Here is a 27,637-nt window from a genome sequence, read left to right as displayed (position 1 = left end):
ACCAAAATGTCCCCCTTTTTTTCAAGCCTATCGGTTTGTCAAAGCTCTTCCATAATCTTTTATCTTCACTGAGAAGATCGATTAATTCTTAACACAGTTAACACATGGCACTGAACAGAGTTGTTGGCTGAGGCAAACCGTTTTCATTGCCACTACTACTCGTCTGAACATGAAAGCACACACATAAAACATGACTGCTATGGTTCTGTGTCATGTTAGCAACCTTGTTTCAACTAAGAGCAGCACTAAAACACCCCCGTTTTAAAGTTGAGCCATCCTTGGATGGATTAAGTAAGAATCTATTCTTCCTTCTACATGCTTGATTAAGTCTCCACTGGTGCAAACTGAAGATGGATGGGCATTACTCGGTAATGATACATGACATGAAGAAAGCCTACCTCAACTCTACTGAGCGTTCTCAACTCCAGGAGTCAGAAAATGCCTTTTAAAACTTTCTAATTCTACACAGATGACTGGTTAATGCGCAGTAGTAGGTCTGATTCTGCCTTGTGATTTTTGCAGTTTTTTCTCAGAGGGAGTGCATGCGCAGAAAACCACCACACACTAAGCACAGTGTGATCACAACGATGGCAGCTACTGAGGTTATTTGTTGGTCGAATAAAGACAAATCTCAACATTTGTTTCTCTCTTCTCTGTCATGACACTAAAAAGATTTCAAGACCTCATGTAGACACAACAAGGTTAAGACTATTCAGAATGTTCAGCAAGTACTTCAGGACTGGACACACAAATAACAATTGCCACAATGTATTACTGAAACACTGGTGTACCTCAGAAGACTGTCTGCATTTCCAAATATATAACAATGCCAAGATCTTTTTTCCAGTAACATGTGACCCTGTTCACTGGCTTTAGGAGGGGTGCGATATTGAAAGGGGTGGAAGACGTGGTGCAGTCTCTGAGCCATCCTGAAATCTCCGTGGGACATCTACGCACAAGTGAAACTGGACAGTGTCCCTCAGTGCCCTGCATTGCTGCTTACCTACATCCTGCTGCAGGCTGCAGACTGTGCAAAGCCCAGGCGAGTGCCATACCAGGGATCTCCTTCGCTCAGCAGCAGCAGCACCAGCGCTGCTGCTGCACAATTAGGTCAACCACAAGTTACAAAGGCTTTCCTGGGGGGAGTACTGGGACGTCTGTTTGCAAGAATGTTGCCCGTGATCACCAAAAGGGAAAGAGGAGAGTAGCTCATCAGTAAAGAATGTGAGCTTCTTGTTTAACACAAAAGAGATCTTGTTGCTTTAATCTCAATAGGCTGTAAGTAATTAGGAAAACACTGAACTCCGAGTTTAGAGGAATCATATCTGCACTCGTGCAGTTTGATATTGCGTATATGTACACATTACTTATACAGAATGCCAATGATGGGGAGACAGATAAATCTCACCTGGTTTAAAGGCGAATCAGCACTTTCAGAAATGAAGTTTTAATTCAATAGGTGAAGAGTACCATGGGTGAAATACTCACTTTTATTACCACTATGAAAACAAACACCACCGACTTTGAATGAGATTAGAATCAGACCTAAGTGTTCAAAAGAAGCATATCCTCCCAGACTTACAAAATCAGCCACCAAAGCCCAAGCCATCACTCCCTCTGAGTCCAGGGGGCCCAGGGCGTAAGTCTCGTCAGACTACAACTGTTCGCTAAGAGCTGTGACCTTCTGGTTTTACAGCACTGCTGGTGGTTTACTATCACATTCAGTAATGGCAGAAACAGTATATCGAAAAGCATTTTTAAAGAGGAAACAGTTGATTTAAGCCGTACATGGTGAATAATCTGAACTTCATAATGGTTTCAGAGATGCAGAGTTCCTCTAATTTCTATGTGTTCTTGCTAAGGTTGGTAATGATTTTCCAATTTCTTTCATCACTTGTTCCACTGCCAAAAAACTTTCTTTTCATGGACTAAAATTGCTTTTCTGTAGTTCAAGTGGTCTATTACAATGAAGTTGTAAAAAATATTAAAACTTCATGATGTTAAAGAATATTAATTCTTAAAATGATCCCCAAATTACAACACAATCGTTTCACTGAGAGTACTTAAAAAACTTCTAGCAAGAGAAAGAAACACTGCTTTCATTATTTGTACTGGCAGTAAAAAGTTAGACCATCACAAAAGACCAATATTAAGAAAGTGTACATTTTTTCATACACTTGGAAGAGGCTGGTGGAAGAAATTTGGTAATGAAAATATTTATTAGGGCAATGATTAACAGCAGTTATGAAAATGGACAACACAGGATTAGCTTAAGAGTTTTCACACAGGTACAATGTGTTCTGGTTGCATTTTACTAATTTTGCTCATTGATTGAAAACTTATACGTAGGGATAGGTATTAAAAACTCTTCAGTGACCAGTTAAAGCACAAGACAGAATGGGCAGAATTCTATTTATCACAATTAAGACTGTTTTAATCCAATATGCTTCTTAGAATATTTAAGCCTACATGCATCCTTTAATTTTCTTTTAAATTAAAAGAAACGAAGAGAAAACAAATGACTACTGTAACACATTAACAATAGCAGGGGAATGGATCAAACTCTGAGGCACTCCTCTCCCAGTTCCTGTAACTGCCTTGCAGAAACTGAAGGTGAGGCCAGGAAAAGCCGAGATGCGGAACCATGCTCTGTAGCTCCAGCCCTCTTCCAAAATGAGAATGTCAAGCAGCTTAAAGTTGGCTCAGCTCGTTCACCTCACAGATTCACAGAATAATTTAATTTGGAAAGAAAGTTTCAGGTCACCTAGTTCAATGTCCTCCTCAAAGCAAGGCTAACTTCCAGTTTAGATGAGGTTCCTCAGGTCCTTGAGTGGCCGAGTTTTGAAAATCTCCAAGCATGGAGACTTCACAGCCTCTCTGGGAAATCACAAATCATTCCCTGGGCAATGTTTAATGCTTCTCCCCATAAAGAACACTTTTTTTTTGTGCTAAATTGAAATTTTTCTAGCTACAACTTGTCACTGTTGCAGTCTTAGTCTTTTGCAGTGAATCTCAGAGAAGCGTCTGGCTCACTCTTCCTTTTCCTTCAGATGCAAGACAGCATTCAAATCCTCCTTACCCCTCCCTTCTGCCAGCTGAACAAGCCCTGTTGCCTCAGCACCTTCAGGTACATCTCTGATGCCTTTTGCTAGACTCTGCTGCCTCTGCTCTGGTTTGTCACTATCTTGTTCCACAGAACTCAAAACTGGACCCACTTTTGGACAATGGACACAGACGTGGCTTCATAGCAGCCAAGTAAAGGGGAGTAATCACTTCCCTTGATCTGCTTGCTATGCTCCTGTTAGTCCAACCCAGTCTGTGGTTAGTGCTTCATCACTCTAAGGGCACGTTGCTGACTCACGCAGTCCTGCATGTGACTCCCAGTTCTCACCTAATGAGATACTTTCAGTCTCCTTCCTAGTCTTATGCCCCACGCTCATGTTTTCCAACAGGTTCTTGCAGTCATTCTTACTGCACAAAACCTGCAAACAGAATTAAATCCATTCCTTTACACGCCAGCCAATAACAAAAATTAAAAGACTCACTAAGGACATGCCTCACCAGGCATACCATCAGAAAGGTACCTATGGAGTATTGTTAGATACACCCTGTGAATCTTCAGCATTTCCACAGTCGATTCCAAGCTAATCACGATTAACTTAGCTACCTAGACCTACTTGCCTATGGTTGACAAATAAATGCGACGTGGACTGATTTAACCTGCCTTACCAATGTGAGGTAGTTAAGCACTTCCCTTGAGGTTAAACCTGTTTGCTGTTAGTTGATATCAGAACACAAAGGTATTGTAACTTTTACAAAAGCTTTTTTGGCAGTGGTGTTTCCTACACCAAAGGCAATACGAGATAGGATCAAGCGAGGGAGCAGGAACTGAAGAGTATCCCAGTCCCTCCATTGTTTTTTCCGCGTACTCTGCTTTTCTAGACTGTGAAAGTCTGTGCGCTAATGTTTGATTTTCCTTTCAAACCTATGCTGAAAATTATTGTGAAGTCTCTCTCTCAAAACAACACTACGTAAGACTGTCTGCCGGCTCTTCAAAGACTCAGAGGAAACTACCACTTCAAGTAAATGTCTGCTACCCTCTCCCCCCATTTCAGACCTTTGTTTTTACCACCTGCAAAACAAGCAAACAAAAATTTCTGAACTGATGAAATACAGATTTTCAGATGGGAAAAATTAACATAGTGGACTTCATTGTCCCCATTTCTTTTCCACAATCCTTTCTTCAATGACTGAAAAAGCCTCTCTGAACTCTGCAAAGCACATTTGACCTTGAATGATGCCACTATTGCTAAACTGCTTTTCATCCTCTCCTTTTTGGCACTCTCTGGAACCTACTAGTTCCTTGCTTTTATAAAAGCCTTGTTTCAAGGCTCTGATGAGTCCACACTACAGCCAGTAACCAGCCTTCCTTATTCGAAGGGATGAGATGTCAGAAAAGCAACACAAAGAGCAAACTGCTCTTTGACAGGGACAGGAAAAGGATCGTATGTCAAAGTAGATCTTTCTTTGATTAACTGGAGAACATTGCCACTTGGCTTGGGGAAGGATAGATTTTAAAAAAATGAGTTGGTAGTATGAGTTGTTAATTTCCTTTTACACACAATAAAGCACGATGGGCAAACTTTCACAACAGTTCCTGGTGTTTGCTACCTGAAGTTAACAGCAAGCTAGAATGACTCACAAGGTGCCTTCCTGGCTCTCGCTGGTCCCTTACTTAGGTGTGAGGAGAGGGGCAGCGTGCTTAATCTGTGCAGTCCAAAAAGACTACAAACAAGGAGCCGATGTAGGTTGCAGGAGCAGGATAACATGGAGATATATTTAAGAGCATGTAATAGATAGCTTCAGACTTGTACTTCATAAATCACCATGTGTAACACTGGTAACATGCTGTGATCGATCATGGGGCTCTTTAAAGGCCTCTGAGGGAAAGGAAAATCTAGACCTAAAACCAGAGACTGCCCAATATAATGAGCCTGGTGAAGAAATAAACCTCTCTCCACATTTTGCTGGCAATTATTGGTTTTAAGTGGTAGATTTTGGCAATCTCTATCCTTTACAGAGGTGGGCGGCTTCCATTCAAGCACACTGCAGAATCTAAACAAATGGACTGTGAAGGCGATTTTCATGAGCCACCTTAGAGAACACACTCTGTAAAATTGCCTGAGTAGCGCATGCGGTGTAACGATTAAAACTGGGAATGATTAGCGTACCTATGCAATAAAACAATGTTTTATTAGGTGATTTTTAAGACCACAGAAAAAAATCCATTTGCTCAACTTTTCTTTTTAAACTTCACCATCTCTCCCCCTCATGCACTCTGTTCTATCAGTTCATTGTCTCCCTTAGTTTGTCTGTTAACAATTCCATAAAATCTCTTCTACAGTTTCACATTTCTAGCATAATCCAGAGGAGAAAAACATAAAACACTTTTGCACTGTAATTATACTTTCCTTCCCCAGAGACTAGCTGCCAGCAAACTCAGCAAAGGGACAAAAAACCCCAAGCCTAAACCAAACACACATCCACATACATACACACACGCTTGTGGGATTCAAGAGCTCTTTCCGTAGCACAGAGACACGATTCCACTCACAGTTGTGTATTTCTTTCTGATTAAAAGTGATTTAAAAGTTAGGAAGTGTGGAAGAGAACCAGGTCGATCTGTAATAAGCTATCTATTACTGAAACCATTAGGTATTAGCCACATAAAAATAAGAAATTTTGAACAGTTGCTTTCTGTTTATGGGGACAAAATATACTTGCCTTGGGCATATAAGCACTTCTATTGAGAACTGCTGCACAAATGAGAAAACAATACTTTTAGTACCTTCCTAGTAATGCAGACTTAGTAGGCAGTAATGACAACGAATACTGGATTTGCTTAATACCAAAAGCTAAGAGTGAGCTCCAGGCTGGAGCGGTGGTTAACAAAATGGGATTTCATCACACCCATATATTTTTTTCTTATCCACCTTCACAGCACCTCAGTCCATTCAGATCTGTGATGTCACCCTTCAGTTCCCCCATCAGTGCATCCATCATTTTCCCTTACATCACCTTCTATCTTTGTATAGGCTAGTATCTATAGTATCATCTGAAGTCAGACAGAGAGCCCTGAGAAAATTAAATGTTTCGTGCATAAACCACCTGTCTAACTTACAATTAGGACAGCACAAAATAACTCAGTTTAATTGGCCAAAACATGCTTCAGCCAAACCACCAATAACATAAATACTTTTACAGAAGATTTTCAGCAGCCAACTCCAAATATAGATCTGAAAATGTTTTCATACACCTCTGTGCTATAAAGACAGAAACCTCTACTCTGATCTCTTTTGATGTACATTAACTGACTCCTCTTGGACCTCCTGATCAATGAAATACCTACCTCCCCCTCCAAAGTTCAAATCACCACAGGCTTTTCAATATACTTTGGCTGGTGGTTTACTTTGGCAATTATATTTCTAGAAATATTTTAACCTAGAAAACCACGCTCCTTTTCTGAGTTTTGTTATTTACATTTTACCGCACATTCACAATCAATGACTCTGATATCATATTTCTCACAGCTGTTAAGACGTCCAACAATGTCAACAGAGTATCTACCTGGAGAGACACTGCTTGGAGTACCTGGACATTGTCATCACTAAGACATTTTGCCTTCTGAAAATGCCCAGTGAAGAAGTAATTATTCTTGCAGAGAACAAAACCGAGGACTGTATCTCCCTGAAGATCCTGCCTGTTACCCTCCACAAGGGCACCGTGCCACTTTCAAAGGACATTTCCTAGGCACTCTGAAATCCAGACTCTAGTACTGGGATGAGGGCAAATCGAGGGCAATGAGGCCAGGACAGTGCATGCCAAGCACACTTACCACCTAAAACACTGCCAGGCACCCTGGGGCTATGCTAGCAGCAAAGAGCCACAGAGATGCTGCAGAAGCCCATAAAGGCAACTGGTCGTATGGAGGGATGGCAAGAGACAGACTGCTTTTCCAGTAACACAGGCATAGCCAAGAAATCACTCCATGGGGCGACAACCAAATGCACGGTATCGTGAACTCCGCTTCAGGCTCTAGCCATGAGGTTATCTTTTCCAGCAGTGCACACGGAAGCTCTGCTCTGGAGCCTCAGGTGGAGAACAAGTACTCAGGGAAGAACTCTGCTGTCATGCCACCACTCCTCTTTGACAGCAGATGGACTAGATCAGATTATTTCAGACATAAGCAGAGATGGTATACTTAAGTCAGAGCGGAATTTGGTCTGCTCTTTCATAGTCCTCTTGTGAAGTCAATTATCTTATCAATCGTGCTTTGCCCTGGGGCTCTCCTTCCCTATTAACTTGAAATACCAGGAGAAAGAAATGCAAACATGCAAGAGTGGTAACTGGATGTTATGCTTTGTACTGATTTGTGGAGAGTAAAATGTTAATGGCAGTATCATCTCTGGCGCTACGGTGAACAGTAGCCTGATGCAAGAAATGGGTCATCATCTGAACACCCACTTCAAATAAATCTTCCCTTTTGCGCTGTTAGTATCAAAACCTGCTTCCACTTCAGCAGTGCATTTTGCCACTGACTTCAATGGGAGCAGGATCGGACCTCCCGCTGATTAAAATGCAAAGCTGCAGATATCTCCTGCATGGGATGAATCCCCACAGGGAAAATTTGTCTGCATTTTTATTCATGTGAAGCATTTTAAGGCTTTCATTTACACAGTTCATTCAATAATAATGTGCATGCCGTATAATGGGGTACCTGATTAAGCATGCTTAAGTGCTTTGCTGGAGCAGGGCCATTTCTAGAATTTGAAGGTTCACTATGATCATACCCTCAAAACAGACAAGCTAGTTCAGGGAATTTTTCACCTGAGTTAATGGGCTTAATTAGGATCAGCATAAAAGGTCATTTTTCCTACGGGAGATTTGGAAATGTCTGAGTTTCTTTCTTTTTAACCTCAGTTCCTACAGAAATTAGGTTGAGAAGGTCACACTGCTGTAGGTTTATAAGTCTGTCTATGAAACCCTCCAGTAACTTTTAAACCAGCTGCCAACTTCTCCTGAATTAGTCAGGAAGGATAACACTCTCAAGTTCAGTTCCAAAAGTTTCATAAAGAGGTAGAAGGACAGAGCAAGGAGACTTCCTTCATATATGTGCTGACATAAAAGCTCATTCTCTATTATCTACCAGAGATACCTAAGGGAGGGACGCTATGAACAATAGCAAAGCTACAACCCAGACTGTGCTGGGTTTTAGCTGCCAGAGAACTGAGTCTAAAAGAAATGTTTAAGGAATTACTTGATAGGGTCTGAGAAGAAGAAAACAAAGAAGGGAAGAAGAAAGAAAAAAAAGGAAAAATTCCCAAATCCTAACATCCATTTTGGTTTTGAAAAGCAAGATGGTGAAGCTTCTGGGATTTTCTCCTCCATCTACTTTTTCCCTCTTTTTATCCATTATTATCTCATTATCTCCTTCTTTCCCATTCTTATCCTGAACTAAAAAAGAAAGTTAATTAAAAAAAAAGCACCACCTCTTTAAAACTGCAAAGAATTGGTTAATTTTTTTTTTTTCATAAAAACACCACACAAGGATTGTATTCAGAAAATTTTTTAGCAGGTGTGAGTGGCCGCTGTTCCACTTCGTACAGTACAGTTTGTACAGCAATGCTCAAACATTATCTTCGTTCTCCTGATTGCTCACAATTTCAAACATGAGAATATAAAACTCTCCTCTCACCTTAGAGTGGCCCCTATCAGAGCAGCACAGAACCAAACTGGTGGTTTGTTGTTACTCTTCACATTACACCATGTCAGGTTAAAGACTTCTGTCTCCATTGCCTTCAGCCTGCTAATTTTCTCAGCGGCACTAATTTAACTCCGTGGAAAAACCGCAACGAGTTTCCCTGTGCAAGGATTTTTTGTGTAAAAAAATGCAATCAATACATTGCCAAAGCCTTGTATTATGAACAGTGGCATGTATTTAATGTACCCTGAAAGTGAAGAAAAGCCTTTTTAGTACAGTCTGTGTCCTTTGTAAGAGCAGACTGAAGACAAATGATTTTATTTGAGGAACATCTGAATCACATTGATTAGCTTGATGAATACAGAACAGGAAAGCTGCCAGGTACAGAGGAAGCTGGGCATGTCCACAAGGGAGTGGAGCAAACAAGCAAATTACAGTATATGCGTGCTGCTTTTTTTTTTTCCCTAAATGTTTTCACTTGGAAAACTTGGACGCTCAAACCTCTAAGTTTCTTTAACTGGTCAGTTAATCAGCATATTGTTCTCATTTTCTGAAGGCAAGCAGAGAAGGTTTTAAAAGTAAAAAAAAAAAATTATAAATGATCAATAAAATGTTCACATATGCTGCTTTTAACTGAAATAAGATTTCTTCTGGAAAAAAAACCCGGTCTTTCCTCTTTTGGGGGAGAAAGCAGAATAAGTTTTACATGGTAAAAAAAACAATCCTGTCACTCCTGAGCACTGATTTAACATGTCTCAGCATCTGGTAGTACCCAAAAAGCCTTATCAGTCCTCTGTGAGGCTTTCTGTACAGCAAGTCAAGTATAAGAGTCTCTTTAACTTCCAAAATGCTCCGTCTCTCATGAATAGCAGTCAAGTAAAGAATATTCTTTATCTGAACTTAAAGCCAATAGATAAGTTTTTCTTATAGTCTTTATAATTCATATATAATTCTTCATGATTCCTATAATTTAAGAATTATAAGAATTCTTAAATTCTTACATTCAGGTCTATTGTTACACCTCTAGACAGACCTTATAAATAGAGCTGGTTGCATGTTTTCACTTAGTTAAGAAAAAAATGTTGAAAATATTTCTCCATTAATTTTCATGTTTTTACAAACTGAAAAAATAGTTTTTGACTTCTGGTCAAGTGAAAAATTGAGGAAAGAAACAAACATGGGAGTGAAAAGAAGAAAAATGCTAACTTACATGCTTTAAAAATCAGTTTTCAATAATTTTCATTAGATGTTTGAAATGAAAAAATCAGTTGTTTTGTTTGTTTGCTCTAACAAGTAAGTAGATACGCCCCTACCAGTCCCTCACTGTTCATGGGAGGTTACCATATATTTAGCAACTTTACTTTCATCTTTTAGTCACAATAGTCTTAAAAGAAAAAAAATTGTCAGTCACAGTCCTCCTTTCTCAGTCTTTCCTCGGTCTTCTTTTGTTTTAGGTCTTTGTCCTCCATTACACCCCACCTTTGCTTATGGTACAGTAGGTTGGAAAGTAATTCTTTTATCCATGCCAGGAGCCAATTATGGAATCCACAAAAGGAGCTGACAAAAGAGACTCTGTCTCTGCTCTCAGCCTTTTGCTCCCTCAGGCCCTAAAACTCAGAAGTGAATGTGCATGGCCAGAATTCTCAATTTCTTAGAAGAAAGCAGGCAGGCATTTTAGTCAGTGTTTACTGACTTAGAAGTGGTAATAGGAAAAGCTGAGTATGAGCATCTCTAAGGATGGACAAGCACTTTGGTATGGGTATTATCACCTACCTAGAACACAGAATACAAAAATTTTCAACAGTTTGGTTTTTGTAGCTCTCTGTGTATTGCCTGCATTTGAATCAGTAGGATCCTGCAGTACAAATTTCAATGTCATTTCAAATACCAACCTTCCAGTTTGATTTGGACCATTCATAATGTGTGAATCAAGCATAACTTCAGATTCATGCCCAGGATTAAAGTTCTCACACATACACACACACTCCCACCACATGCACATACTGGGTGGGATACAGATGTTTAGTCTCCAGTTTTTTACTGACAGTGTCCCTACTTGTACGGGGTGTGACAATTTCTTCATATTCCACTGTTCAAATACAACAGAGTACATTTAAGATGCCACTAAGTTATTAAAGGTATGGCTCACAGAGTTAAACTGATCTTATTTTGACTAAGGAAGAGGAAAACAGGGAATTTGGTTTCACTTAGAATAAACATCCACAGACCACTTGGATTGCAGAGCTGGGCTGGGCTGCAAGGGAATTAGAAGAGAAATGTCTTTACATTTAGTCAGGACTGGAAATGAGAAGGTACGGTTTATTCCACACTCTAAGAAATAGGTAAATAAACAGTTAAAAAACTAAATATCAGGAAATTGGGCTAGAAAGACTATTTTATTCACTGGAGGCCAGTCCCATACTTAAGGTAACCATAAAATATTTTCTTATAATCAAAGGAATTGTGCTCCCTTCGAGTAGGACTGACTTCTGGCTCAAAAGTCTGCAAAATCACAGGTATTATTTCCAATACCATGGCAGGCAGCAGAGTGAACATGTAAGGGAATACAAAATACCCTCTTTCCAACTGACGTCACCTCTACCCAGGACTGAGTCTCCTTCTTAACTTTCTCAAGGCATGAGAAAATGAAGCAGGTCTGGTGACCCAAAGTTACAATTTTCTTATTAGAAGTGAACAGGAAAAAAAAATCTTTCATGTTCAGGGATCATTCAAGGGTTATTAAGGACTCAGTAGTTGAAACCTATTCAGTACATTATCAGCTTATAAAGTAGTTAATTCTTGCTACTGGGCTTGATCCTTTCAACAGTCACTCACCACTTGAAGTCAAAGCATCACAGAAAAATATGCAATAAACAAGAAATAAAGCAGCTGATTCTTGCATAGAAAAACACAAAATCACCTTCCCCCTTCACCTCAGCAAAAATCAGCAGAGTTTATTACGTCTCTGCTCTTCCGGATAAACAAAGAATTAACTATGTCACTTTTTGTTCTGTCACCTTCTTATGAATTTTAACAGTGGACCTGTCTAGCCATACAGGTGCTATACAGAAGCCTAGCTGCATACTATACATGAGATATCTGAATAAGAAGTGTGTAAACAGTGACAGCAAGTTCGTCTCACTGTCCTTGAGGGGGGAGTTCATAGTTTTGCAATGACATTAGAACACAACATGGCTGTAATTTCGGAGGGGTGGAATAAGTTACATTCTGTCTTCTAAAATAACATGTATTTTAGTATGGAAAGTTAAATGGTGCCTACTGCATGTACTAAATATATATCGAGAGTCATGGCAGTGACTGGAAGCCAAGTTCGGAAGACAGAACTGGTGTCTTATATACACACACACGGCCCAACTGTCACAAAGAAGCACTTTTATACTGGGACGGAACAATAAAGAGGGCTTAAAGTCACTGTAAACATAAATGATGAATGTATGAGAATCATGACCACAGCGTTTACTTTAAAAATGCAGAATACAGGGGCAGATGATAGGCATATGATAGATTGCATGGCCATATGTTTAATAAATAAATGCATCATAAGCCTTTGCGATTCATCATACAATTTGGACTGGATGATTTCTCTACCAATCTCTCCCCCTTGGCATTTTTTTGGGTTCTCTAGATGCCACGACAGCTTTAAATGGTTCCAGTTAAATATGAACAAAAAGAAATACTTCCTTCTTCCATTCATATATTCAGAATATTCTCTCCCCATTTTACCTGCCCAGAATAAGTTCAGTTCTGGACCAGTAGCACATTTTCTAAAGATAAAAATGGAATGAGTTCAAAGTTTAATATTCTGCAGCCCTGTCACTGGAAAAGAAAAAAAATCCAGCTGCTCAGTGAGAAAGACAACATTCATTTCAATCTTCAAACTTTTCAATCCTAAGGAAAAAAAAAGAAAGCGTTACATGTAGAAAAGATATTTAAGGACATTTGGAGAGTCTCTGAATCCTAGATTTTAGTCTCTGAATGACTGAACTGATGGTAACGAAGTAATTTGTCTGCCAAAGAGGATGGATACTAAAACAATCTGCTCATGCTTTTAAAATGCTAAAACTCAAGCTGATAAACCTTTCTAGCAGAACACATCTTTCTATATTGGCACTAAACCTGACCTACTCCTATGTGCTTGTTCTTAAGCACATACACCAGCTATATGCACTAATTTCCACACCTTCAACACATGTGCCATAAATATACAGGCAGTATCTATGCAATATAATAGCGAATCCAATGCACCACCACCCTTTGCAAGAATGCCTAGAGTAAAAATTTGAGCTTATATCTGGAAGATACCATCACGGTGACATTACCTGCAACTACAATTTTACCTTCATTTTCATATTTGTGATGAAATTGATTTAAAGAAAAAAATCAGTAAAAAAAAATTATTTTTCTTTTTATTTGCTGAACAAAACAACTCAGTAAATCAGGTTTAATTTTATGGAATTCTTAATGAACTGAAAATCTTTCTATAAATGTGGTACCTATTAGCTTGAGGTTAATCTTTAGCATTTTCCTTACTTGCTACCTACTGCAGATATGTGGCAACATCGGCTCCCTCTGGTGGTGAACATAAAAAAAGTTTTATATGGCCATTCTGTAAAATCTGTGCACCGGGAAGCTTAATCTGTTTCTAATTCACTGGATTTCATGGGGGTTGAGCACATTCATCATGTATCAGAACGGGTTTAATCATAAATTATACATCTGTCCTGATTTCCTAAGAGCACTGAATGTCACCGACCCTGGAGTCGTAATACTGGAATTTGTTTGATTTATAAGCTATCTATGCCCCCCTGAGAGGGCTCAATAATATTTTCCAGTTTGGGTTTGGTTTTTTTTGTTTGTTTATTTGTTTTTCACCCCAGATATCTTACCATGAAGGACAGTATTCAAGCAGTGCTGTTTGGTAGTGCAGAAAAATCCTGAATGCATTAAATGTGTTTCTTACTAACTCTGGTAAGAACATTTTGGTGAAAAATTGTAGTATAGCAGTCAATTTGTTATCAACTTCTCCAAGCCATTCTCATTACACTTCTAATGTCTCCATGGTTAAAATAAAAGGAGTAAAATCAAGCCGGTGTCCTTTCACACCACTGCTAACCTAAGACTCCATCAAACCTACCTAAACTGACATTTCTTCCTCTCACTGAAAATGACAGAAAAACTCTCATTCTCTTCCAGAAGCTGAATCGAGGTGATGTTAGAAATCCTGGGTCAAAGCCTGAAACAAGGAGGGATTCCCTGACTGTACCTTGGTGCTGAGCTGTGCTTGTTGAGGCGAACTCCTGGCAAGTTCACGTTTCCATAACCACACTTTGCTTAAACACTTCACCCCCTTGCACACACACTATTAATGAATTAACAGTTGTGAAACAGAGTATCTATGCAATTCCACTGAATAGATTTGGACTCAATGAGTGTCACTGAAATTTTTTTCCCACACTGTGTATAGTAATGGAACATTTTAAACATGCTAACGTTACAGTATAAGTGTAATTCCTTATAATTAAGATGATTTCTTGGAAAGATGCGGCAATTTTTCTTCTTTTTTTTTTTAAGTTCCATTTAATACTCATGAAATTGTACAAAACAAAGGATATGAGCTAGCATAAGCAAGGAATTTTTCTTTTAAGTTCGGAAAGGCAGAGCTGGCTTGCTTAAACCAGTCATTAAAATATTTTACATAGGAATTTCACAGAAAATGTTAATTTCCACAAACATAGTTTTAGAGGCAAATTTTGCATTTTAATGAAAAAAAGTAAATTAAGAATGAGTAATGAACTTTCAGTTTTTACCAAGGGCTTTTTAGAAGTTTGAGCAGAACATGTGAAAAGAGACAGCTTTTACTAGCAAACTTGCCAGCTATGTGGAGAGGGATCATAGCTGTATTCCTTCAAAGCAAGGAAACTTTTTCATCGAAAATAGAATTTTGTTGAAAACTTAAGCCTCCTTTAAGCTCAACATGTGTCAATGCAATGCAAAGATCTGCTTTCACAATACACTGTACTTCTACACTGGACTCAACACAAAAAATTTTGTTTCACCACTTCATCATTCCATTTTCATACGAGCCTGAACTGCATGGGGCATGTAACTCAGTGGAGTTACAAATAGGATGTAAATAGAGTAATGAGAATGGGTAAATTAGGTTCTTAATCTTCACATTGTGAACACCTACTAGTTTCTTCTTTTTAGGAGAAGACTTACAATTAAACCATTGTCCTGTCTTAAGAAGCTATTACAAAGTATCTGGCAGCGCAGTGTGCTCAATTCTACTCCGCTTTTATTAGAAGACCCTCAGGGTATAAAGTATACTTTCTGAAGCATCACTGAAAACTTATTAACTACATGTCATATTTGTATTAAAAACCGTCAAAACCCTTTTTAGTCATGTTTCACATTATCTGTAGGAATGCTTTGCTTTCTTATTCTCTGTTTTGCCTACCTGGAAAGGATTCAAGATGAACATGATTATTTGCTCGAGGGTAAAACAATAATTTTTCGTCATTTAAATTAGAGCTGTGTATTGCAACTCACTCATTTAAATAACATAAATGTCTTAAATATCAGTACATGTGAGGTCAGAATAGTTCTGGGTGTGTGCACCATTGCAACTCATAAAACTTATGTTTATAGTTCAGAATGATTAAAAATACATGCCTTATGGGCTGTTCACATGAAGAACTTTCTTCAGTGCAAAGAAATTTTTGGTAAGTACAAACCTATAGTTGATATTTTAATCATAACTTACTGACTATTCCTAGTACAACTGTAAAATGGAGACTTGTAGAGCGAGATTTATCTTCAGCAAACAGCGTTTGCACCTTTTGTTACAGAAATAGAACACACACCTTCATTTGCACAGGATGTCTCCAGTATCAAGATAAAATTACTCATACTAAGCATCAGGATGAAAGTAGATGTAAAGCCTATGAATTAGTGCGTTTGGTACTGGTTCTTAGTATTCTTTTTAGGCCCCTTATAGATCCAACAGATATTTCTTTTTCTCTCAGCAGCTTGATGGATAGCCAAGATACAGAAAGAATCTTGCCCTTCAACTTGACTAGGTCATGCCCGGTTCTAATTTTGCTCCAAAAGAACAAAACATATGCAATGAAGGAAAACCAGAATATATCAGAGAATGCAAAATGTTATACCTACACTAACAGGAAAAAAAACACCCAAAACCAAAACCCAAACAAACAAAACCCCACAAAAATGTTTTTAGAAATTTTTCATTAAATCTTTAGACAGTATTGAAAGTAAGACACCCCGTCCCCAAAACACACTCTTTGAAACACCAAATTAAACCATGGCTCAAAATAAAGAGAATCTTTGGAAAAAGAACAGACAAATGTATGGGTAATCTTTCTGAGGCTGATATATAGATTTATATAACACAGCATTCAGTTCTGGAGCATAGATCTCACAAGTAAGTATGAACCACAGCCAAAAATAATCAATAGTAATTAAAAGAGAATGTGCAAGTTCAAAAAGAAAGGAAGCCAAAATCTCAGTCAGAGAAAAAGGTTCTTTTCCAGCAGGGGAGGAAGGAAGGCAACAGAAGAATCAGGGTAGAAGAGGCAACAGGAGTTTCAGAGGTATGAAGGTCATAGGAAGAGGCAAGGTCTGTCAGACGCGCTTGGTGTATGAAGGGAATGATGCACAACAGTAAACTGTTGGGGGAAAAGAGTAAAAGGATAAAATTATAAATATTGTGTAGGTCAGAAAGCAGAATGGCTAGCATGCTCAGTAACGTTAAAGAATCAGATGGCCAAAGGAGGTGTAGGTGCATGGGCACATGTATTAAAATTTGGAATCCCACAGATGCTCTGAGACTAACTCCCTGGGTTCATGTATACACTAACTCAGTCCCAACAGCACAACGCCTGCTGATACGTGGCATGTCTAAGAATTCTGCTTTACGTGGCCTGAATTTTAATTCTCCAGAAAGTACAAGATAGATGGTGTTGGAGATTCAGCTTCATTCTTTAGCCTCAGCCTCAGACGGCTGGAAGAGTAAGAGTAGAGTAAGAGGCGGATGCAGTATAAGCCTCGTAAGTCACACTTGCAAGTTTTCTGGCTTAGAAGACCACCTCTAAGAAAGGAAAGCCTGGGTCACTTGACAGCTGCCTTCTGAGGCAGCGCACTATGACAGGCCAGCAGTCAGTAGCCTGCAGGTCTCAATTAATTTAGAACTATGTGTAAGAAAATGTAGTTTCCTCTCTGTGAGTTTCTCTACCTGTTTTTGCTTCAAGTTAACAAAGTCCAACCCTTGACTGTGAAAGACTAGATATATATCTAAGGTGACTGAATTGACCGAACTGCTTGTGAAACTGTCACAGCTGTTGTCAAGTGGCTTGTGTTACCTGTTAATGTATCAATGATATAATGAAAAACATTAAAAATTAGATATGGGGATAAGACTCCTTTCTGTTTGTCTTGTTCCTTAAAATTAACCTGGCATCATCCATCAACTAGTAGTATAGATGTCACCTATACAAAATCACTGGGAAATGCTTATACCCACTCATTTATCTCTTTCGAGCTTTCCAGTTAAGTGACGATTGATTGTTTTGATCTACAGTTAAAAATAAAGACACATTCAAATCATGATTTCACTTCGTTAAAGACAGAACACTTACCAAAATTTAAAAATCAATCAGTTGTCAAGCCCTTACCCAGTGCGAACCCTGAGTTCACTAGTACTTTATCCAGTGTCAGAGTGAAGAATTTAAATTGAGGATCTCACTCTGTTTGAAGGGGAATTGTTTATTCTTTTTCAAACAGCTTTTAATTTCTTACTGCATTTCTTAAATGATAGTTCATAACAAGCCAAATAAAGGGCTAATCATGGAGGTTCATAGGAATGTTGCATTTATTCTAATGAGCTAGTTGAAAACATTTCAAGGCACCATGTTTTAGTTGCTCGTCTAGATGCAGCAATGTTTCAGCATGTGCATTCTTCACCTGAGGTAAGTAGCACAGAACTTACTATTGACTTATTTATTAAGAACTTCACAAGCTATGTGACATAACAAAATGCCATGCAACAGAGGTGACATCCTCTATTTCTGCATTCCCCAAGCACAGTCAATCTGAGAATCACAGGCCATGAACAATCTGATTAGTAAGATAAGGAAGGAGAAAGGATCCCATAAACATCATTTTAGACATGCACACAACATGCGGCTAAGGGGCTACCAGACCAAAAGTTAAGAGGAAAGGTCATGTAATGAGAATAAAAAGATTAAAGAGCAAACACTGTGAGGAACAATTGTACTCTTGTTTGTGGAAGAGATTCTTACCATTAGAGTCAGAAAAGCCCAAGTATCTTACTAAAGGCCCTATTCATGAATGACTTACACTCCACGTAAGTTTGGAAAACTCCGTGAAGAGTGATGATTACCACTATCCTCTATGAAATGAAAATTTCTCAACATGGGTTTCCCAGAGCACAATGGGACAACTGTGTGTTTGCTGGGAAGGAATGAGGATTGAGGCACGGTGCCCCACAGACAGGGGCAGATCATAAGGAACAAGTTTAAAGACCACACGATCACAGAATTTTAATTTCTGAATGGGAATCTCATCTTGTGAAAGACAATCTGCTGCTGACATTCACCCACTCAGCAAAGGAAGACCACAATCCTCATCAGAGAAAGCTGTTTTGAGAGAGAGTGATTTTGGAACAAATATGCCTTTCATCAATAGCTGGCATCAGTACCTTATCCTCCTTCCCACCTTGTTCTATGAGAAAACACATTTACTGAGGTTGGACTGAGGAAGATTGAAAATATTGTTCCTCTTTGAATCTACCGCCAAAGTCCTATTTGCACTGCTTGAGGCATTCTCAGGCAATAAAAAACATCATTGCAAAACTCTCTTCTTACACCGCTCAAGCACTGCAGTATCTAAGCACCTTTCAGACTGGCATTAGGCAATATAATTAGCATCTGTCATATGTGCTGCTTTCTCTCACGAGTACATCTATACACATTTCTCTTGTGTAAATCTATACATGTATCTTTATCTAGGTAGAGCACAGCATAATTATAAAGCTAAACTTGTCCCTCTCCAACACTGATGCTTTAAGTCTAAAAAAAGTACCCACTAAGCACTATTCTTCTGCTCTCAGTAAACCAAGAATAATACAAGTTCTTGTTATGTTTTACGTACAAGCTTAATCAAATCCTTTTGGCTGGGATATTGTGTTTGTTTAAGAGCAAATGATCAGGCTGATAAAATCAGAGCTGCATTGATTAAAGGATATTTGATCACCAAGTTAGATCAGGAAAGCATTGCAAAAGAACAGTGGTAGAAACTCAAATGAAGCAGAAATATTAATGCAAAGAAGGTCACAATGGATTTTTAATAAAGAAAACATTGTAGGCAAGCTGATAGTATCTAGCAAAAAAAAATAATATTTTAAGTATGATAATATTTCTGGGCATCTGCTGGTAAGAATGAATTAGGGTTAATCCTCAATAAGATTCGGTTAGTATGGATCTCCTTAATTTCCTTCTCTCCCCCCCAATAAAACTTGTCAATCTGTATTTCCTCAGCACAGGTTTGAGAAATAATGTTTTAGATTTAGCTGGTATCCAACAGCAAACACACCAACATTAATGCATCAGTGTAATGGCTACCTGCAGAATAATGTTGGTAAAGAATATGTCATGGAAAAAGATCTTTTGTCAAATTAGCAACCAATGGAGACATTTCTCTACCCCATGGTTAGCAGATGCCCTCCTGACCTTCAAAGGAAGTGCGTCCATGAGATGGCATAACGTGCAGAGCTTTGCTGCCTTTGCAGGATCTACATGGGTGTGCAGGGCAAGCCCACAGGGAATATAATACATGATCAAAGACTTGGATTGCGTACATAGATGTAAAGACAGTCGATAGATAAGCACGAAAAAGTAGCATGGAAACATGCTTTTCACAAATACACAAGGATGTGGAAAATACAATAGTTCTTTCTCTGACAACTGTTACGCCCGAAAGGGAAAAGCACACAAAGGACAATCCAGAGATGGCAAGGAAGAGGTACCCATTAGGACAGGACGATCTTTAATAACATACATCTCCTGTAAATGGTTTCATTTTCCTAAGGGATACACCTTGTAGTTTTCAACCTAGACTGATAGACCTATTGACTCTCAAAGGAATTAATCTCTGGAGAGACAGAAAACATGTTAGTACAGAAAAAGAAACACGGAGAATTAATACAAGACAACAGATTTTTTGCTACCAGCTGCACAAAGTCACATGGTTGGGTGGTTGTTTTTAAATGCTTCCATACAATGGCCAGGTATCATCCACGAAACTGTCTCCAAACAAGGGCTTTGTTTACTTTATATTAATTAGTTACACTGCATTGGGCATTTTAAAGACAACAGGCTGGAAAAAAGGTTAAAAACAGACATGTATGTCTAGAGAGCAGAGAGGAAAGTCTGGAAAAGATACCCCTGAGAGTAACCATCAAAAGAGTGGAAATGTAAATATATATCTTTTCAAACATACGTTCAGGTACCAGCTCTGTTGGTGCGGTAACATCTGCTTCTCTGTAACAGAGTGTTGGATCCACAATGTCTCTGTCAGGAGGAGGGTAAGGTGGGGGTGGGGGTATCACTAACTGGGGTGGACCTCGAGTAGTGCCTCTAGGAGGCTTTTGTGGCACCTGCCGTCCATCACCTACAGGGGGATCAATTGACTAGTTACTTCATTGTCAAGATTATGATCGCTCCACTCATTGTTATTTTTTAAACACACATTAATTTTCCCTTACCTACGTCCAAAGTCTCTCTTGATCTAATTCTGCTCTTATTTATCCCCAAATAATTAAGGGAGGAGGAAAAGCTAGGTCTCTTTTAAACCACAGAAATGGGACCAGAATTGGGCCCAGCACTTACATGTACATCACAGCTAAAGGTTAAAATCATGAGTTTGGGCAGACATAGAGAAGCAGAAAAAAAAGTTTAATTAAAACAAAAGCTGAAAAAAAAGCTATGTAAGGAAATGTGAAAAATGTGTTTTGTTTTTATCTTCTAAAGTGGCAAACTGCCTAAGTTTGTTGACTTCTAGCATACTTTACCTAACTATTTTCCTGACTCTTTGACAGAAAGAGGAAAATGCCTCAGGTCAGCATTTTGAAGTAGATATCTTGACAGGTTTTTCTTTTCTTTTTCTTGAGTAGATTTTTTAATTATTTTGACATTGTGAAGAAGCAGATGATTAAGTAGTTTTTTTTTAAAAATGGTGTTTTAAGCTATCAAAGGAAATGTTCAGAACTGTGGCTGGCGGCTTATTTCAATACGATGTGCAGTAACGAAACACATGCACCTTTGCGCTATACTCTCTTAACCATTTCCAATGTTAAGCTGCTGCCAGTTTGTAGTGTACAGACCTAGAGCTAATTGCAATTTAAAAAGTCCTTAGAGGCTGAAAGTCCACTGAGGAACCACGACTACATGCTCATCGTGCTGTCATACCCTGCCTTAAGCATCTGCTGTGGTCATTGCTGAAGACGGATGCTGGCAGAAATGGACCTCTGGTCTGATCCATTCTGATCATTCCTATGCTCTTAGGTTCATGCTCTGGGGCTGCTGAGAAGGGAAGTAGCACCGAGAGGGAGGAAAAAAGATTAAACCATTATAATTTTCTCCTTAGGAGTCACCAGCTTCCAGAGATTTAGGGCACAATTTAATGCTGGCAAACATGCAGACCCTTTTTCACTGCTTGGAGAAAACTGGGCACAACCCTTTGGGGTCAGAATAAGTGATTCAGTATTGAATACTGAAACGAATTTGACAGTTGGAGAATATTTTTGATAGGAGCTTTGCTTTGATTCACGTGGCTAACTTGGGAGATACATAGGTAGCTTTAATCCTTTTTCCATTATGCGGCTGCCTATTTCTTGCAGCACATTTTTCCCCTCACTACAGTCTTGCTTTTTTTCACAGCTTTTCTCTCTTGCTTTCAGAGCCATCTGTGCCTTCTCATCATTTGCTTGCAAGGGCCCTGAAGAGAGGCTGTTTTACCAACCTTCCCTTGCTTAACATTTTTTCTTGTTAATGAACACATTCATTCAAGAAAGTAGCAGAAAATGAGAAGCACTGAAGATAGGGCTACTGTGGGATGAGTTCTTTGTTGGTGTAAATTAATAAGGCTCCATTAAAGTAAACAATTCTACAGAATCCTACATCAGCAAGGTCTGGCCAGCAAGCACTTACGTACACAGTACTGAACGGACCAGAAGTGGGTCTGCTGTGCTTTATTTCACCTGTAACATTCCAAGCATTGATAGAAAATAAAATGAACTCTTACAAAAAGTTTAAGTACCAAACGTCATCAGTAAGTGACCAGCAGTAGGGCAAAGCATGAGGAGCAACGGACTGAGACATCTGCAATGGTTAAAAGTAAGCCAATTTGCTGTAAACTCCTGTGTTATATGGCACAGCGATAACGTTCCCCTTAGAGGGTTTAAATAAGAGATGTCAATGGAGTCGAACATGTCACAAGATAATGGACTCCTGCTGCTACATAAATGCTGAGGCATTAAATGTGAAGCGTTTACTGAAAATAAATGTTGGAACAAAGCCAAGAGGTTTCTTTCTAAACTGTGAGGCATTTGTAATGCAAGCAATTATGTGTGACAGGATGTCATATTTGTATGTCTTAGGCACTTTATGAAACATGAGGTCAAAGGCACGAACTGAAGTGCACTGAGTGCATTACGGCACTTGAAGAAAGACTCCCTTAATGTACTGAAAAACGAGTTCCAATATGTGGGGTTATTATCTCATATCTTTACCCACCATAAAATCACTTTGTTTGCTAAAAGCATAATCCTGGGGTCCTCACTTGGGCAAAGCTCCCACCAATCTGAACAAGCTAGCAGCCAGATAACGACAGAGGGCTGGGAGGACGTTTTACAGTCTTCCTGTATGAGAGTAAATGCGGTGTCACATACAGCTGATGTTTCTTTTATTGTCTCCAGCTACGTCCAGCATTCCTTTGAGACCATCAGTTCTCCTCTCCTACTGATTAGCTAAAGACTCAGCAGAGATTGATTTATAACAAAACTGAGGACTAAATTCAAAAGAAAAACTTCACTGGTAGTCCGAATGGTGGCATAAAAAAGAGGTAATATACAAACACTTATTTCCAGACTTTCATTCTGCAGAGAATTGCCTTTTTTTTTCCCACAAGTTACAAAAGTTCCTGAACTCACGACATAACAGAATTAAGGAAATCTCCAACAGCGAGCACTGAAAGCACATGCATAGGATTATACAGGAAAAAAGAACGCCTCTCACCCATTGTGCTCTTCCTCTTATCCTCCCTCTCTTCTGTCCTGTTTGGCATGGCAGGAGTGGGTGGAGCAGATGCAGCTGGTGGAAGAGGGGCACGCCTCTTCTTTTTCTGTAAATCATTTAGGGATGCTCCTTGTGAAATCTAGCAAAATTGAAAAATAGGCATAGTAAAGGATACGCTTTGTCAATGTTGTAAATTGCCAGTAGCAGAAAAATAGTGATTGTCATATGACCTAACTTCTCAGCACAGAATATTTATGATGAGTATTGATAGTGACAACAGTAGACTAAAAAGACAGTTCAGAAGAGGTATAGTAATACTGCACTCTGAGAAGGACAGGGACAAGAACTGCAGATGAATGTCACTGCAGAAATACCAGTCTGGTAGACACTTGATGGTTTTGGTAAAGGGGAACTAGAGAGCCCAACACTCAGAGTATGACACGACATGTGTTGTTAAGCTTGAGCCATAGCATGATCTTGTTTTTCCATTGGTTTCTTCAGACCTTAAATTATGGCCAAATACTCCAATCGGTATGTGCAGGAAATAAACTCTCATTTCTTTGATTCTCCTCTCAAATTCTTGTTTAAGGACTTCCAAGAGAAGAATCAGAATTGAAAGTTTGCTTGCATGATGATATGAGGTCATACTGTAGTCTATTTATGTCTACTGGACTTCACAGACATACTTTTGAAGATCTGTAACACCTCAGCTTCCAATAATTGCAACATGGTGGTTAGCAAGCCAAGACTTCGTTACTGTTTACACCGCTTTTAAAAATAGGAAAAATTTTATTACAAGAGACTTGGGTTTCACTGGGTTGCATAATATTTTCTGCAGTTTGTTGGAACTTAGCTCTATTTCCTTTTCGTGGAAAAATAATAATAATAAAAACAAAAACATGTAGGAAAATCTGTTGAGTTTTTATATTTGAGGGGTACTGACAACTCTAGACAGAACCGGGCTTGGCCGAGGCAGAGGGTAATGGGAGCTGCCCACACATGGCATGCTGTTGGCACTTCTCAGTCTTCACATGCATCATTTCGCTGCTCTGTCCGTCCTGATACTCCCCATAGCTGAAGATATCTAATATACAGAACTACCTAGTGGTTTTCTAATATTTCAAAGGCCTAAACAACAATAATAACCTTTCCTTAAATCCAGAGGATTAATGAACCCTTAAAATACATTTGTTGTGGGAGATTTCATTAAACAAATAGTAGCTTCGCACCACTCAAAGCTATTATCAGAGTTAAGAGGAAAGGCACTTATTTAGATGCGTCCTTTCCTACACTAAGTGAAAACTCTGAAAATAAATAAATTGTACAAAGAGCAGGACATGAATAGAGTCTCCCTCACTTAGCCTTCCTTTTTAAAAGCACTCAGGAGGCTGTTCATTCAGTTCCCACCTTTCAGGAGAATTTTAGCCACTGTGCAACATGACATTTGGACACCCTCCGCCCATTTTTGGTGAACCTACATCCTGCATATGGAGAAATTTGGTAGTGACTGCACTGGACATAGAGCACGTTAACTGGGATGAGCTGCAGCTTTGTGGCAAACAGTTTCTATAAGACAGAGGGGATGGAGGGTGGGAAACAAAGCTGTCCTGGTCTTGCTTCCTACTGCCATGGATTATTTCTGCATTTTACATTAAATGTCCACTAAATACAGTGCATGACTAAAGCCAGTGAGGCCGATCTAGATAAAGTGAGGGCAAGAATGTTAATAGTAACTAGTGATTTGTGACAATTTTGGTCACAAACTTCATGGCATTTGAAAAATTAAGGCTTACACCCAGAAAAGAGCACCAGGCCAAATGTTCAGGAACAGATACAGCAAAATTTTAGAGCTCCTTTGAAAAACTTTTGCCCAAAGTTATGGTGTTACTCCATACTATGACGGAGCACCTCCGCTGATGAAGAAACTGCCTGCCAGTGGTTAGGAACTGACTGCAATTGACTGAGGTTGAATTCCCTGCCCCCCGGCCCCTCAGTAGAACCAGAATGCCCCATACTGAGCTGAACGTGGGAAACACTTCAGTGGAACAGACTCATCAGGCTTTGGTTTACAGAGGAAGAATTACATGGGGGGCAGCTACCTAATGCTGCGTTCTTCTCCAGGTCTATTTGGGGCAATTGGCAAATAGGTACTTGGAAAAAAAAAAAAATCATTCTTCTGCACTGCATTTTAAATAACTAAAGATGTGAGCATTTAATACTGTACCTTGATTCTTCAGGACACTACCTTACAAAAAAGAGAAAATTATCAAAGTAGAGGCTATGATTAATCTGACTACAAAGTCTCAAAAATTCAGTAGCTATGGAGAACTGGAATCATCTGGGAGACACGCAGAATCTGAACTTCCTCAACACTTCACAAGCACAAGCCATGACTTTTTGGGTTATTTAATGGCATTTTGCAGCTTCCATATTCACTCCTGTTTCTCCAGACAGAAAGGTCATTTTACTTGAGGACAACAAATGGATGAACTGGTGATTTAAAAGATAAGTCTAGGAAATCTTGAGAATCTTGGTGGAAAGTAAGGAAATGTGCGTTTCCACTTGAAGTGATAGAGATCACTCATCACCATTGCCCAAGTACCAGATGAGTGAAGGATGCTAGTTTGGTATAGTCAAATTCCTCAAAGATACATTACTGCTTTACTAAGAAGAAAGGATCCTTGTTAGAAGCCAGCCTATCTTTTTCTGCTCTGTGCATTCTTATTTATTTGAATCTTCTGAGGAACATTAGATAGGTGTATGGATGAACACACTGCTATAGCTAAAGAAAAGGCTAGAAATTAGCTAGTGCTCAACTGCAATAATGCAAGTTTGGTCAAATAAACACACAAAAATGCTTTCATTATACTGTCAGCTAAGTGCAGTATACTTCACAAACACCATAAAGAAGATGAAAAGCTTGTTTAAAGCCAGCCACACTACAATGTATGTAAGAAGTGTCTAGTTCAAGAACAGGTCATAAAAATTCTTAAAAGTCGTTCTTCAATGCCAGCCTCAGTAAACCTATAAGGCTAAACATAAATAGAAAAAACACAAAGAACATTCTGTTTCTTTCTTGCAATTGTATATACGAAACAATAGAGCCCGAAAATAATTTGTTATGGCTGGCTGCTTCTATTATAAGGACTCAATCCCGAACAACATTATCTGAAGCAATTTCCCATCCAAACTTTGTTACAGGAGCCCCTCTCCGAGCATAACAGAATCCTAGTCTTAGGACTTGTGCTTCACCTATGCAGCATTTTTAACTAGAAAAAATTATTAGGTCAGCTTCTGTTACACAACAAATATGTAATTTTTAAAGATGTTAAAAGTGTTCTCTGACTATAATTAACACCATCAACTGAGCTAAAGTGGGCCAAAAAGACCAAAGCCCGACAAAGAGTGTCACTTCTGTTCCCACACCGATGACACCACATATGATGCAAAAAACAATTTTCCATTAAATCCATGTCATAGATCACATGCTGTTTGAAAAATACTTCCAATGTTGCAGACTAAATATCTGAGGAATGTGCTGAATGTGTTTGTCTTCTGTGAAAGCTCAGCATCTTTACTAAAATTTGAGGGCTTTAGATAAGATTTTAGAATATATTTGGAGCATAACAAGAACATCATGGCAAGGCTATGTGTCAAAATTGTGTGGAAAAAATCCTACAAGGCTAATGCTTTAAATTTTCAATCAGTAGCATTTGACAGTCACCTTACTTCCAGAAGGTCTGTGGATACAGTAAGAGTGGATGTGTAAATTGGGTTTGAGTTTCTTCATGCATAAAAGTCCAGCATTTTCTTTGTGTTAGGTTGCACTGAATATGAATTCATGAAAAGTATTAATGGAGGCCCAAGGAAACAAGAGCCACCACCACCAAAAATTCATCAAGCATTCAAAGACAAGGAGGCTCTCAGATAGATTTCCAATGTTAGCTCTGCTCCTTTGCTGTGCCTGTCCTCTACTTACAGGTCAGACACTGGTTTTGTATTTATCAACCCTTCACCATTAATCTAAAACAAATGTTTATCTATGTAAGTACTTGATAAGTCATCTGACAAGTGCCACCTTTTTCTTATTCACTGACCAAACTAACCCTAAATTTACTGCATGTTTATTGCTCCCAAAACTGAGCCTTCTTCTGTAAGCCAGAAACGATATAATTAATTTCTGCTCCTCTGTCCCTCCAGTATCTATGAACATCACAACTCACTCGATGACACTGACTACATATCTCAGCTGTCTGAATAACTACTTTGACCAAGAAGGAAATCCCACTCCACTGTCTCCAAATACAGATTAAAGACTCTACAATAGCATACTCAGAGAGCCACACATACCCAAGTCTGTTCATTAAGGACAGCCCACACACTCTTTCTGTGAATGGTAGAGAAAAAGGGACTGGGCTTAATGCAACCTTGGAAAGTGCACACAGTGCATCCTTGTTAAATAACTAAGTACTGTAATGTAATTACTACAGTTATATCTTGACCAGTGAAGAACCCAGCAACT

At 38.9% G+C, this 27,637-nt stretch overlaps 1 protein-coding gene across 11 annotated transcripts in view; it reads right to left on the bottom strand.

Moving 5' to 3' along the window:
- The window catches only part of COBL (cordon-bleu WH2 repeat protein), a 162,619-nt gene that overhangs the window by 28,803 nt on the left and 106,179 nt on the right, over positions 1 to 27,637 (bottom strand). For 9 of the 11 annotated variants that reach the window (XM_064443297.1, XM_064443298.1, XM_064443300.1 and 6 more), the window contains 2 exons: positions 23,116 to 23,254; positions 20,321 to 20,491 (listed from right to left, as the gene is read on the bottom strand). In XM_064443297.1, coding sequence (XP_064299367.1) covers positions 20,321 to 20,491; positions 23,116 to 23,254 — 310 coding nt within the window. The remainder of the gene's footprint in view (positions 1 to 20,320; positions 20,492 to 23,115; positions 23,255 to 27,637) is intronic. The other 2 variants (XM_064443302.1, XM_064443308.1) reach the window with 1 other exon arrangement.

This window comes from Phalacrocorax carbo, chromosome 2, assembly GCF_963921805.1.
Source record: "Phalacrocorax carbo chromosome 2, bPhaCar2.1, whole genome shotgun sequence".
Classification (NCBI taxonomy): domain Eukaryota; kingdom Metazoa; phylum Chordata; class Aves; order Suliformes; family Phalacrocoracidae; genus Phalacrocorax; species Phalacrocorax carbo.
Note: the sequence above shows the minus strand (reverse complement) of the source record. Positions and strands in the feature narration are given on the sequence as shown.